At 50.1% G+C, this 14,578-nt stretch overlaps 1 protein-coding gene across 2 annotated transcripts; it reads left to right on the plus strand.

Moving 5' to 3' along the window:
- Nucleotides 1-2,580: 2,580 nt before the first annotated feature.
- On the plus strand, nt 2,581-14,133 carry GATA1 (GATA binding protein 1). 2 transcript variants are annotated; one of them, XM_032258623.1, is made up of 6 exons: nt 2,581-3,034; nt 10,916-11,154; nt 11,671-12,048; nt 12,150-12,295; nt 13,019-13,144; nt 13,614-14,133. In XM_032258623.1, exons 2-6 carry the CDS (start codon nt 10,935-10,937, stop codon nt 13,983-13,985), a joined length of 1,242 nt encoding a protein of 413 aa, XP_032114514.1. In that variant the 5' UTR covers nt 2,581-3,034; nt 10,916-10,934; the 3' UTR covers nt 13,986-14,133. The 2 variants fall into 2 exon arrangements, with proteins under 2 accessions (XP_032114514.1, XP_032114513.1); XM_032258622.1 differs by lacking the exon at nt 2,581-3,034 and adding an exon at nt 6,318-6,439.
- The last annotated feature ends 445 nt before the right edge of the window (nt 14,134-14,578 follow it).

Consider the following 14,578-nt stretch of genomic DNA (forward strand, 5'->3'; position numbering starts at 1 on the left):
CAGTGGTCACACGGAAATGTAAATCAAAACCATAACGAGATACCACTTCACACCCAGTAGGATGGCTAGAATCAAAAAGAGGGACAAAAAAAGTTTTGGAGGCTGGGCATGGTGGCCTGTAATCCCAGCACTTTGCAAGGCCAAGGCAGGCAGATTGCTTGAGCCCAGTAGTTCGAGACTGTAGGCAACATAGTGAAAACCCCATCTCTACAAAAAAATACAAAAATTTAGTTGGGTGTGATGGTATGTGCTTGTAGTCCCAGCTACTCAGGAGGTTGAGGTGAATCACCGGAACCGAGGAGGTTGAGGCTGCAGTGAGCTGAGATCATGCCAGTGCACTGCAGCCTGGGCAACAAAGTGAGACCCTGAAAAAGAGAGACAGAAAGAAAGAGAGAGAGAAAGAAAGAAAGAGAGAGAGAAAGAAAAAGAAAGAAAGAGAAAAAGAAAAAGAAAGACAAGTGTTGGAAAGAATGTGTTTAAATTTGAACCCTCGTACAGCAGCTGTGGAGAACACTTGCAGTTCCTCAGAAAGTTAAACACAGAATTACCATATCACCCTGCAATTCCATTCCTAGTTGTATACCCAAGAAAATGAAAAACATATGTCCACATAAAAGCTTTCACATGAATGTTCATAGCAGCATTTTTCATGATAGCCAAGAGTCCATCAGTGGATAAATGGATAAGCATAATGTGGTATTTCTTTTTTTCCTTTTATGTTTTCAGACAGCGTCTCGCTCTGTTGCTCAGGCTGGAGTGCAGTGGTGCAATCATGGCTCACTGCAGCCTCAACTTCCTGGGCTCAAATGATCCTCCCACCTGAGCCTTCCAAGTAGCTGGGACCACAGGCGTGCACCACCACACCCGGCTAATTTTTCTTTTTTGTAGACATGTATTCTTGTTATGCTTCCCAGGCTGGTCTCAAACTCCTGGGCTCAAGCAATCCACCCACTGCAACCTCACAAAGTGCTGGGATTATAGGCCTGAGCCACTGCATTCAACCTATAATGTGGTAGGTATTTTCATACAATGGAATATTATTCAGTCATGAAAAAGGAATGAAGTACTCATACATGCTACAACATGAATGAACCTTAAAAATTTTATGTGAAGTAAAAGAAGGCAGTTACAAAAGGCCACATATTATATGACTGCATTTATATGAAATGTCCAAACAGACAAATTTATAGAGACAAAGAGATTTGTGATGGCCTGGGGATGGGGGGAGAGGGAAATGGAATGGGAGGGTGAATGTTAATAAGTACAGAGTTCCTTTTGGAGGTGATGAAAATGTTCTGGAATTGGGTAGTGAGTAGTTGCACAACTTTGTGAATATACTAATCACTTTATGGTACATTTTAAGAGTAATTTTTATAGGGCCGGGCGCGGTGGCTCAAGCCTGTAATCCCAGCACTTTGGGAGGCCGAGGCGGGTGGATCACGAGGTCAAGAGATCAAGACCATCCTGGTCAACATGGTGAAACCCCGTCTCTACTAAAAATACAAAAAATTAGCTGGGCATGGTGGCGTGTGCCTGTAATCCCAGCGACTCAGGAGGCTGAGGCAGGAGAATTGCCTGAACCCAGGAGACGGAGGTTGCGGGCAGCCGCGACCGCCCCATACCACCCCAGCCGGGGTAAAAAAAGAAAAACCCCTTACAAAAAAAAAAAAAAAAAAAAAAAAAGAGTAATTTTTATGATACGTGAATTACATCTCAATAAAAAGAAAAAAAAGAATGAACTACTGATACACATGACAACGTGGAATAATGTCACAGACATTATGCTGAGCAAAAGCAGCACATACTGTGTGATGTGCTTCCATTTCCGTGAAGTGCAAAAGCAGGCCAAAAAACCCTGCGTATCATATGGTGTTTATGGGTACCAACATATGGAGCAATGGAGTAAAAATACTCATGAGGAAGATAAACACCAAGCTCAAGGCAGTAGAAGGAGGGAGGGAAATGGAATTGGTACAAGAGTATCTGTAATATCGCATATATTTTAAAAACAATCTGAAGTCAATAAGGCAAAATATTAATGTTTGACAAAAGTAGATGCTTGTAACAGCACCCTTTATACTTTGTTTTTTTTAAAAAAATCAACCAACAGTTTGGTTCTGAGGGCAAATGCTTGACTCCTTAGCCAGGCTTTGGTTGACATTTGTCTTGGTGCTTTTGATACCGCAGTCCATCAGGCTCTGTCCCCACCCTGGTGGACTCCACAGTGCAGAATAGTCACAAACAGTCCAAGTGCCATGGGGCCTAGACCAAGCAGGGGCTTTAGAGCCCCAGAAGATGCCAGGAGGGAGTGAGCTAGTTAGGGAAGGCTTCCGAGAAGAGAGGATATTGAAGATGAGTCTCAAACTTAGGCCTGACCAAGAAGACGCAAGGCCGGGACACCCCACCCCCGCCCCCGCCCTTGTCTCCCCCAAAGCCTGATCTGGCCCCGCTGATTCCCTTATCTGCCCACTCCCAGCTGCCTCCTTGCTGGCTGAACTGTCGCCACAGACTTCTGAGCCTGCGCCCCTTCACAGGGATGGGGGAGGGAATGGGGTGAGGCCTGGTCTCATACTCATAGTCTTGGGGTTTCCAACTCTTGCTGGAAGCAAGGTTCTAGGGCACCCCACTCCTCGCCCTTGGCTTTTCTTCCTGAGCCCCTTGTGCTCTCCAAAAATGAAGAAATGGGGTGAGTCCAGCCGCCAAACCCTTGTCTTAGATCTTAGACATGTCTCCAGCCTTCCCTTCCCTGTGAGGACAGACTTCCCTACATTGCAACCGCTGCTTCTACTAATAATGATGATGACGATGATAATTCCAACCTACAGAGCACACAATTTATGGTGTACCAGCAGGCCCTGTGCTGAGTGGTTCCTATCCATGTGGGGGGCTATGACTGTACCCACTTTCCAGATTAAGAAACTGAGGCTCAGAGGGCATCTGGCCCAGGAATCATGCAGCAAATCAGTGTCAGAGAACCCAGGGCCCTGGAGGAAAATCTTCATTTCCCCACACCTATGTAGATCCAGTCTGGAAGGTTAGAGCGATTACATACACTTGCACCACAAAGAGCCGGTGAGAATGTGATAGAATTATGGATAGAGGGCACTTAGCACAGTGCCTGGGGTCACTCAGCAAATAATGCTGCTGCTATTATTAGTCTATTAACGCTAGTATTAGTATCAGAATTAGACAAGCCTGGGCAATATAGCGAGACCTCATCTCTACCAACAAAAAAAAAATTGCTGGGTGTGGTGGTATGCACCTGAAGTGCCAGCTACTCAGGAGGTTGAGGTGGGAGGATCACTTGAGCCCGAGAAATGGAGGTTGCAGTGAGCCAAGACTGTCACTACACTTCAGCCTGAGTGACATAGTGAGACATTGTCTCAAAAAAAATTCAGTATGTATTATTATCACTATTGTTGTTAGAATTAGAATAATAGTTTTAGAATTAGTATTAGCAATAATAATAATATTAGCGTCAGATTAGTATTAGCATTAGATGAGTATTACTATTACTGTGAAAATTACTATGTCCTCATAGAAGTAGAGAGTAGAATAGTGGTTACCAGCAGATGGGAGGGTAGAAGGTAGGGAGGGATGGGGAGAGGCTGTCAATGGGTACAAAGCTACAGTTGAATAGGAGGCATAAGTTCTGGTGTTCTCATGCATAGTACGATGACTAGAGTCAATGATTAATGTATATTTCAAAATGGCTAGAAGAGATGCTTTCGAATATTCTCATCACAAAGAAAAATGTTTAAAGTGATTAATATGTTAATTACCTTGATTTGATCACAATGCATACATGTATCAAAACATCATGTTTTACCCCACAAATATGTACAACTATTATGTGTCAATCATAAATTTAAAGAAATAAAATTAGTCTTAGTGCCAGTATCAATATTACAATATTGGTATTACTCTTGGTGTCAGCATATTACTAGCATTAGTAATGTAAGTAGTACTAATTACTACTAATATTGATACTCTTGTGGCCTGGTCTCATAGCCTCGGGATTTCCAGCTCTTGCTGGAGGCAGGGCTATGGGGTGCCCCATTTCTCACCCTTGGCTTCTCTTCCTGAGCCCTTTGTGCTCTTCAGAAATGAAGAAATGGGGTGAGTATCAATATTACAATTAATATTGGTATTACTCTTGGTGTCAGCAAATTATTAGCATTAGTAATGTAAGCAATAGTAGGTTTAATTAGAAAGGCTGTGTATTCTCCCTTGTATACAGTAGGTATTCAATAAATAAATAAATAAGGATACTTAATATGTATTAAGATTTCAGATTCAAGTGAGTTAAAATCACATAACATGGGTTAAAACTCATTTAGTCTCAACACAAAAATTAAAATTAAAAAACAGACCAAAAAAAACACCTCATTTAGTCTCCCCAGTCACCACATGGAGTGGCTTACTGGGGTATATTACTACCCCATTTTTATAGGTGAGGAGCTAAATTCCAGAGGGGATGGTAATTCTCCCAAAGTTACCCGATCCGTTAGTGGTTAGGGCAGTCTATGAACAAGGATGAGCTGGCTCTAGAGTCCATGTCCTGAAACCACTGCCACATAAGTCAGAGGTGTCTTTGTAGTCATTCTCCTTATTACTGATGAGGGCTCATCATGGGGTGTGGCATACAGAAGGAGCTAAATAAATAGGAATTCGTGGGCTTGCTCTCTTTCCTCCTCAAAGCTCCCATTTTGCATATGAGGACACTGAGGCTCAGAGGAGTGAGATGAGAATGGTAAGCTGCCTCCAGGTTGGGCCAGTGGGCGAGCCAACCCCACTGACCCAGGCTCCATCCTTGCCCTCTTTGTAGGTCTCAGTCTCCCCATCTGTAGACCACATGGGCAGGAGAGCTCCTTGTCCCATGGAATTCCAGAACCATGACTGGGGAGTCTTACTCTCTGCCGTGTTGGGGACCCAAGTTGTACACCTACTGTGTGCATGTGTGTCAGATGATTTCATATGGAAAAAGTGCTCAGAACAGGTTAGGTACAGGTCTGTGAGACACTGTGGTTGTAGTCATTAATATTTGGAGGAGGTGGAGCAGGGCAGGAGTATGGGGTCTGGGGTGCAGAGGCCCAGCAATATTCTAGTGGTCCCTTGCTGAGGGCTGAAGGCAGAGCCACAGGCTACATCGATCCACACCCCCTCATCCCACCTGCATGGACACCACCTGCCCAGGGTGTAATCCAGTCTGCCACCTGAAGTCTCATGAACTTCCTCTGAGTCTGTCTCTGAATATCTCTCTGTGTCTGTCTCCCTTCTCAGTTCTCCACTTGCGTCTTTGGCTTCTTTCCCTCTCAGGTTTTTTCTGTCACTTCCATACATCTCTCTCTCGTTCTCTCTTTGCCTCTCTCTATCTGTCTTTAATGGTCTCTGGTTCTCCCCGGGTGTCTTGCCCTCTTTGTCTCTCCTTTCCTTCTGTACCCTCTCTCTACTTCCTTCCACCTCTGTCTCCTTCTCTGTTTATCTCTGTCACTCTCTTTCTCCCCACTTCCATCTCTGTCCGCCTATCTCTATTTTTGTCTCTGTCTCTCTGCCTGTCTGTCTCTCCCACTCTATCCCTTTCTTTCCCCACCCTATCCCACTCCTTGAAGAATCATCCCTGGCTTCCACCTCAGTTTCCCGCCTCCAAGGCAGCATGGCGGGCAAGAAGTTGAGGCCACTGTCTCTGGGTGTTCCCACCCCCACACCCCGCACCCTTGCCCCAAGACGGCCTGTTACTGCGGCGCCAACAGCCACGGTCGCCTACATCTGATAAGACTTATCTGCTGCCCCAAGGCAGGCCGGAGCTGGCGTAAGCCCCAGTGGGGCACTGAGAGAGTGTGCCCCTTCCTCCTGCCAGCTCTGGCCTGGCCTGCAGGCTTAGGCTGGGTCAAGATATCCCACAGGCTCTAGTCCAAATCCAGCAGAACCTCTTGCAGCCTCACTCTTCTCACCTGCAAAATGGGTACAGCCACATCCCTTCTCTCCCTGCAGCCAGGAGGACTCACATACATAGGAGCCCAGCCCACACCAGCCCCGCACACAGTAAAGGCTTTATTCACTGAAAAGCCCAGTAAAGTCATGAAACCATATCAGCTATTTTCATTTATCTTGGTTTCAGTGCATTTTGCTTGTCTGAACACTACAGTCCATGAGAGCCTAGGTCGAGCTGGGTCCAAGAATCCCCAGGGTGGGCAGGGAGGGTGGAAGAGGGCCTCCAGTGCCCAAGAAGTGCCCCACAAGCAGGGGACCCACCCCCTCCCCTGGACTGCCCCACCCACTGGGGCACCAGCCACTCCCTGGGGAGGAGGGGGGAGGGAAAGGGGAGGGAGGGAGGAAGGGAGCCTCAAAGGCCAAGGCCAGCCAGGACACCCCCTGGGATCACACTGAGCTTGCCACATCCCCAAGGCGGCTGAACCCTCCGCACCAACCAGCCCAGGTCAGTCTCAGCCCCCAGAGAGCCCCCAGAAAGGCAACCCTGGGCCTGCTGCCCCTATCCTTATGGCTACCCGCCCCCCAGCTTGCTCCAGGCTCCCCAACCCACAGCTGGTCCCCAAAGTGTCAGCCAGCCCTGAATCCCTTCACAGCTCCTTAGACCCACCTGTCTTTCCAACTCCCATTTCTACCCCAAATCTACCCCCTAAATCCCACCTCTTTCTGCCCTCTCATCCATTCCTTCGAAGATATCTATATCCCCTGGATCCCTTCACTTCGCTCTCTATACCCCTAGGTCTGTCTCCCCTAAACATTAACTCTGCTTCCCAAAACATGCATTCATCCCCCCAAATCCTTTCCCTGTCCCATATCTGATTTCCATTCACCCAAACTTGTCTCTGTCTCCCTGACTTCTCCCCCAAACCTCACTTTTCTGCTCCCAAACCCCTTAACCGCTCTATAACACCCTTGTCTCTGTCCCACTCTCTCTGAGCCCCTAAACCTGTCTCTGACCCACCAAATCCTAGCTCCATCCTCTTACCCCTATCTCTGCCTCTCAAACTACTCTTTGTTCCCTGAGACTTCTCTCTGATCTCCCCAAACCATTTATCTCTCCCAACTCCCTGCCTGCTCAGTAAAATATCTTTGTCACTCCAAACACAAAGTTGACTACCCAAAATCTGTTCTGCCGCATGAACCCTCATGTCTGCCTTCCCCAAAACCCTATCTCAGCCCTAAAATATGTCTGTGTCTCCCGGAATCTCTCCAGCTCCAAGCCTTTCTCTACTCCAATTCTATCTTGGCTTCGCAAACTCCCCTTTAATCACTAGCTACATTTCTCTCTGCCCAAATAGATCTTTGACTCCTAAACTCCATCTCTGCTCCAGAAAACCCTTGAACTCCCCAGACTTTTCTATGACCCTCAGAATCTGACTTCCACACTACATCTCTAACTTCTCAACTTCATTTCTGTATCTCAAACTTCACCTCTGATTCCCCAACCTTGTCTGTTTTCACAACGTATTCCTGAGCCCAAAATGTGTCTCTGAACTTCCAAGCTCATCTCTGCTCCACAAAACCCCATATCTGCCTCCCCCAAAACTCAATGGCTACACCCCAAACCTTTCTCTGACTCAACCCTATGTCTGACCCTCAAACTCTACCTCTATCTCCCCGCAAGCCCCATATCTGCCCCCTAGACCCTATATCTGCTCCCTTTAGCCCCATGAGACCCTCCCTTGAGGGCTGGGATTGGGATGTTACCTGGGGTGAGGGGCTGGGGCCGAGGGAGAGTGGAGGGTGCTGGCTGCTGCCTGCTGCTGCCGTTGGGGCAACACTTACTCTAGTGGGGCAGCTGATAAGGAGCTTTCATATCCCCCAGCCTCGAGATAAACTTTATCTCTGTCCGGAGAGTGATAACTGGGGGTAAGGGGGCTGGGCCCCTGCCATAGGAGGAGTGGGCAGTCCTGGACTCACCAAGGTGTGAGGTGCAGGAGTAGGGGGCAGTGGGGCTGGAGGGAAATCATGGTGGGTAGGTGGGGTTGAGGGCATGAGGGAATAGTGGTGAAAGAAAGAGAGCAGGAGACGCATAGTGAGACAGGGAAGGAAGGGAGAAATAGAGGGAGAGATGAGGAGAAAGAGACAGAGAGAAAGAGCAAGAGACAAAAAGCAAGAGACAAAAGAGATATGAAGAGAAGGGAAAAACAGAGAGAAACTCAATGAGTAAGAGACAGAGACAGACAGGCAGCCGGAGAAAAAGAAGAAAAGACCCGGGAGCAGAAAAGGAGACAGAAATGCAATAAGAGAAATACCTGCAGGTAGCACTGTGAAGAGACAGAGACTAACACAGAATTAGAGACAGAGACGAAGGAGATGGAGACCAAGATGGGGAAGCAAGACACTCTCTTCAGAGAGTAACAGCAGGCACCCTGGGGCTGAGAAGGTGTTGGTGGTGGGCACACTTGTGGCCCATCTCTTTCCCACCAGAATCCCCAAGCCTGGGCCTGCCCCTTAGCCTGTCTACACCATGGGTCATGTAAGCAGGGGTGAGGGGCAGTTTACAGAGAGCCTTCTAGTCCAGCCCAGTCACTCCAGCCCACAGACACAGAAACAGGGCAGGCCAGCAGAACAGGGCCAGGGCCAGCATTCCAGGCTCCTTATCCTGATGTAGCTGGGTGTCAGGTGTATGGGACTAGTAAGAGGCACATGGACATAAGGTCAGAGGGCCCAAAGAGAGGGAAACAGAGGGAAGAGACAAACAAGCAGAAAGAGACAGAGTGGGGGAGATGCAGAGATGTTCAGAGAGATAGGAGAGGAGAAGGAGAAAGCAAGAGTAAGAGAAAGAGATAGAGAACCAGAGAGAGAAACATGGAAAGACAGAAAACAAGATGAAAAAGCATCAGACATTTACAAAAGCACAGAAAGAAGCCAGGCACAGTGGCTCACGCCTGTAATCCCAGCACTTTGGAAGGCTGAGGTAGGCAGATCACTTGAGGTCAGGAGTTCAAGACCAGCCTGGCCAACATGGTGAAACTGTGTCTACCAAAAATACAAAAATTAGCTGAGTGTGGTGATACGTGCCTGTAATCCCAGCTACTTGGGGGCTGAGGCATGAGAATCGCTCAAACCTGGTAGGCTGAGGTTGCAGTGAGCTGAGATCACACCACTGCACTCCAGCCTGGGCAACAGAGTGAGACTCTGTCTCAAAAAAAAAAAAAAAAAAAAAAATCACAGAAAGAGAGGACAAGCTATATCATAGAAACAAAGAAAGCTGGGGGGGATGTAGAGTCAGACTTGAGAGGAAACAGAGAGTCAGGGGAAAGAGCCCCAGGGTGACAGACAGGCAGAGAACTAGATGACAGAGACATACACAAGGCAAAACAGAGGCAAAGGGCCATCTCACAGGTCTCAGCTCAGCCCGAGCCCATCATCACCCCCAATACAACAGTTGGGGAAACTGAGGCCTGGGAGCTGAAAGAGCCTGAAAGCAGAACTATGGTGGGCCTCCCCAGGAGAGAGGGTACCAGTAGAAGTACCTCCCACCTGTCACCCTCTTCAGAGGAAGTCAGTGGCCTTGGGGTGATTTCAAAAGTTGGGCGGGGAAGGCAGAGATAAGCAGTGGGGGGTACTGACCCCCCCCCCCAAGAAGTAGGGAGGAACTAAGGGGGCCTTCTGTCTGCAGACCCAACGGAGGTAGAGGGAGGAGGGAGTCAAGCCCGGAAACCATGGGGTTTCTGAGAAAGTTAGAGGGCAAGATACAACAGATAGGGATGAAGTTGAGGAGCAAAAGATGGTGAACCCTAAAGTCCTTGGGAAGTGACCAAGAGGCTCAAGGGACTCTGGTCCTGTACCCCATCCCACCCTCACCCAGTGTCTTCTAGATGGGGAGACGAGAAAGGATGGGGGGACAAGGAGAATAAGAGGAAGTGGAGGAGGGGAGGAGGAGCTGGAGAAAGGGGGGGGAAAGATGAACAGAAAAGGAGGGGAGAGACAAGGAGGAAGAAAATGGAAGGGAGGAGAAAATGAGTAGTAGGAGAAAGAGGAGTGGAGAGTAGATCTAGAAAGGGGAAGAGAGGCTGCGTGCGGTGGCTCACACCTGTAATCCCAGCACTTTGGGAGGCTGAGGTGGGAGGATCACTTGAGGCCAGGAGTTCAAGACCAGTCTGGAACATAGTCACACCCCATCTCTACAAAAAAACAAAAATTGGCCAGGCATGGTGGCACACGCCTGTAGTCCCAGCTACTCAGGAGACTGAGGCAGGAGGATCACTTGCATCCAGGAGGCAGTGGTTGCAGTGAGCCAAGATTGTGCCAGCCTGGCAACAGAGGAGACCCTGCCTCAAAAAAAAAAGTGTGTGTGTTGGGGGAGAGGGAGATAAAAGGTATAAAAGGAGAATGAAGACAAAGAGAGAAGGAGGACAAGGAAGAGGAGAAACGGGAAAGGAAAAGAAGGAGGGCAAGGAGGAAAAGGAAGGAGAGGAGAAAAAGGAAACAGGAGAGGAGAATGAGAAAGGAGTGGAAAGGGAAGGAAGCGGGAAAGAGGAGGACAAAAAAGAGATGAGAAGAAGAGAGATGGGAGAAAGAGAGGAGGAAAAGGGAAGAGGGGAAGAAGACAGAATGGAGGGAAGAAGGTAGAGGTAGAGACAGATGAGAGTAGACGAAGAGAGAAAGGAGGGATGAGAGGAAAGAAATGGGGCAAGATGGGGAAAATGGAGAGGAAGATTAAAGGAGGGGCACTTAGGAAATAAAAGAATGGAGTGGAAAGGAGAGATGCAGGAAGGGGAAGACAGGAGAGGGGGGAAGAGAAGGAGGGGAAGGAGAGGGGAGGCTAAGATGAGGAGGAGGAGGGGAATGGGGAGTTGGGAAGGAGAAATATGGAGACTGAGGCAATGGAGTTGGGGGGGAAGGGGGAAGAGGAGCAGGTGAAAGGAGGTGAGGGGTGGAGGATTTCTCTGTCTGAGAACCCCTTCTGTCCTCGCAGGTTAACCCCCAGAGGCTCCATGGAGTTCCCTGGCCTGGGGTCCCTGGGGACCTCGGAGCCCCTTCCCCAGTTTGTGGATCCTGCCCTGGTGTCCTCGACGCCAGAGTCGGGGGTCTTCTTCCCCTCTGGGCCTGAGGGCTTGGATGCAGCAGCCTCCTCCACTGCCCCGAGCACAGCCACCGCTGCAGCTGCGGCTCTGGCCTACTACAGGGATGCTGAGGCCTACAGACACTCCCCAGGTAACTCCATTGGGTGGCTGTCTTGGCATTGGCTGAGTGCTGTTGGGGCTGCCATGGAGACCCTTGGCTAGGTCAGAATAGCACTGTAAGGATATCTCAGAAATGGCTGGAAGCTTCTCAAATGGACATGCTGACCACTTTCCCTAGTTAAGTGAGGACCTAGAAATTCCAATGCTTCTCAACCTGACACATTGGGGTGGCTACACTGAGAGGCAATATTGGAAGTCTGTGGTGGTTCCCCTAGTTGTCGAGTAATCTGTGGAGCTCCAAATCTCAACAGTCATCCTCAAAAGCCCACTTGGAAATGGTCAGAGGTTATTGCAGATGCCACACTGATCAGTGGGGCTCAGGATCCAGGAAGCATCCAGTGGCCAGCAGCTGTTCTGGTAGCCTATGGAAAAGGTGGGAACTTGGCCACCATGTTGTGGGTGCTGGGCACCACTGCACCCTTATGTGGGCTGACCCTAGACTGATTTTGCCTCTTCTTTCCTCTGTCCCTACCTGCTCCCCCAACAGTCTTTCAGGTGTACCCATTGCTCAACTGTATGGAGGGGATCCCAGGGGGCTCACCATATGCCGGCTGGGCCTACGGCAAGACGGGGCTCTATCCTGCCTCAACTGTGTGTCCCACCCGCGAGGAATCCCCTCCCCAGGCCTCAGAAGATCCAGATGGAAAAGGCAGCACCAGCTTCCTGGAGACGTTGAAGACAGAGCGGCTGAGTCCAGACCTCTTGACCCTGGGGCCTGCACTGCCTTCATCACTCCCTGTCCCCAGCAGTGCTTATGGGAGCCCTGACTTTTCCAGTACCTTCTTTTCTCCCACCGGGAGCCCCCTCAATTCAGCAGCCTATTCCTCTCCCAAGCTTCGTGGAACTCTGCCCCTGCCTCCCTGTGGTGAGGAACTCAAAAAAGGACAGGGAAGTTGAGGTGGGAGGGGTGGCCCAAGGTAAAGCTGAGCTGAGCCTAGCTCCCTCTTCCCCTCTTCACCCCACCAGAGGCCAGGGAGTGTGTAAACTGCGGAGCAACAGCCACTCCACTGTGGCGGAGGGACAGGACAGGCCACTACCTGTGCAACGCCTGTGGCCTCTATCACAAGATGAATGGGCAGAACAGGCCCCTCATCCGGCCCAAGAAGCGCCTGGTAAGACTGCAGACCTGCCTGACCTTATACATAGGAATGCCTGTCCTCACCTTGTATAAGAAGCCACATCTTCCCACTGTAAAGGAATGCTGTTCTCATGCTTACAGGCCACTCTGTGTGGGAACCCTTGTCCTAATACCACATGGAAACCCTTGCCTTCATCCTACACAGGAAAATCTCCTCATTCGATATGGATATGCTTACCCTCACCCTGCATAAGAGCCCCCACCCTCACCCTATACAGGAACCCAGCTCTACAGGAGCTCCTATCCTCGACCTACCCTTATAGGCTTCAAACAGAAACTTTGTCCCCACCCTGCACAGCAGTGTTTTCATCCTTGGCTTCACACTGGAGTCACACTGGAGTCACCCCGGGTCCCTTCCCCCAGATGTGCTGATAGAACTGGACTGGGGCACTGCCTGGGCATCAGCACATTTTAGCTCCCCAAGTAATTCTGGTATGCAGCCAAAGCTGAGAACCACCAGTATAGTCCCCCATAGAATACAGAACAAAAAAACCCTATCCCAGACAGGAACCCCTGTCCTGGCCCCATACAGAATCCTCAGGCATCACCCTGTAAATGCCCCTGCTCTCACCCTATATAGGAAACCCTGCCTTCAACCTGACCCTCACTTCTTGGGTCCTCCTGAGAGCCCCTGTGAGCCCCTTATGCCCACTTCCACATCCCCAGGGCAATGATTTCACATCCTCTCATCCCCTAGATTGTCAGCAAACGGGCAGGTACTCAGTGCACCAACTGCCAGACGACCACCACAACACTGTGGCGGAGAAATGCCAGCGGGGACCCCGTGTGCAATGCTTGCGGCCTCTACTACAAGCTACACCAGGTGACGCCCTGTCCCTTGGAGCCACCCCTCCACTTTCTCTGTCTTTACGCCACACTGCCCCCTACTCTGTTCCTGTTCCACCTTCTCTCTTCCCCTCACAACCTTCTTTGTTCTTTCCTCTTCCTCCCTTCCCCTTCACTCATCTCTTCTACTTTCCTTCTTCTCTGTTATTACCTCCTTCCTTCTCCATTCCCTCCTCCTCCACCCTCCTCTTTCCTCTACTCTCCCCAACCTCCAGGCGTTAGCTAATGTCCACCGCCCCCCCCCGCCCTAGACCTTAGGCACCTCCTATCGGCCTTGGAGGCTTTCCCAAGCTCAGGGCCTCACAACCTCAGGATTCCTTGAGATAATCTCTGCACCCCAAAATTATCTTACCCTAAAAGAAGTGGGGTGGAAAGGGTGGCCCTGGTTGAGACATAGAGAGGTAAAGATCTGGAGCTGGGGACATCTGCAGCCTCCCTTTTGGCAGGTGAACCGGCCACTGACCATGCGGAAGGATGGTATTCAGACTCGAAACCGCAAGGCATCTGGAAAAGGGAAAAAGAAACGGGGCTCCAGTCTGGGAAGCACAGGAGCAGCTGAAGGACCAGCTGGTGGTTTTATGGTGGTGGCTGGGGGCAGCAGTAGCGGGAATTGTGGGGAGGTGGCTTCAGGCCTGACACTCGGCCCCCCCGGTACTGCCCATCTCTACCAAGGCCTGGCCCCCGTGGTGCTGTCAGGGTCTGTTAGCCACCTCATGCCTTTCCCCGGACCCCTGCTGGGCTCACCCACGGGCCCCTTCCCCACAGGCCCAATGCCCACCACCACCAGCACTACTGTGGTGGCTCCACTCAGCTCATGAGGGCACAGAGCGTGGCCTCCAGAGCAGGGGTGGTGTCTTCCTCCTCTTGTAGCCAGCAGTCTGGACAACCCAAGTCTCTGAGCCCCAGGCATCCCCTAGGCCTGAACCTTCAAAGCTTTTGTAAAATAAAACCACCAAAGTCCTGAAACTAGAGGTGTGAGTCTATGTGTGGCTGGACAGCAGAGCCAGGTGGAGTGTGTAGCAATGCTTGTGGCTCTCTGATGACAATGCATGGCTGCAATGTGCGACCATGTGACACTGGCTGAGGCAACACGTGACACTTTGTGACCAAGGGTTATGATGTGTGATTCCAGCAGTCTGTGAAACTTCTTGTGAAGCATCCAGGTGGTTCCATATGTCATGGTGAGAGAACAGAAGGACCTGCCGACGGTGGGGGTGATGCCAGGTGACTGTATGAGCGAACTGGAAGTGTGTGTGCGCTGGAGCAGGTGATAAGGAGGTGTGCAGGGCTGTGGTAATGTGGCTGGGCATGATGCTGGGGGACCTTTGAGATAGCGTGACAGCATACACGGTGGGCACAGAATCTGACTGATATTCTTGGAATGTTGAACAAGAAGAATGTGTCAGGATGT

The sequence above is a fragment of the Sapajus apella genome, unplaced genomic scaffold, assembly GCF_009761245.1.
Source record: "Sapajus apella isolate SASKATOON/1434 unplaced genomic scaffold, GSC_monkey_1.0 scaffold103, whole genome shotgun sequence".
Lineage (NCBI taxonomy): Eukaryota > Metazoa > Chordata > Mammalia > Primates > Cebidae > Sapajus > Sapajus apella.

What these genes read in the sequence shown, in the direction of transcription:
- GATA1 (XM_032258623.1), top strand. Translation starts at nt 10,935, where the DNA reads ATGGAGTTCCCTGGCCTGGGGTCCCTGGGGACCTCGGAGCCCCTTCCC. An exon ending in TCCGGCCCAAGAAGCGCCTG is followed by an intron (nt 12,296 to 13,018) that starts GTAAGACTGCAG and finishes CTCATCCCCTAG; the next exon opens with ATTGTCAGCAAACGGGCAGG. An exon ending in TCTACTACAAGCTACACCAG is followed by an intron (nt 13,145 to 13,613) that starts GTGACGCCCTGT and finishes CCCTTTTGGCAG; the next exon opens with GTGAACCGGCCACTGACCAT.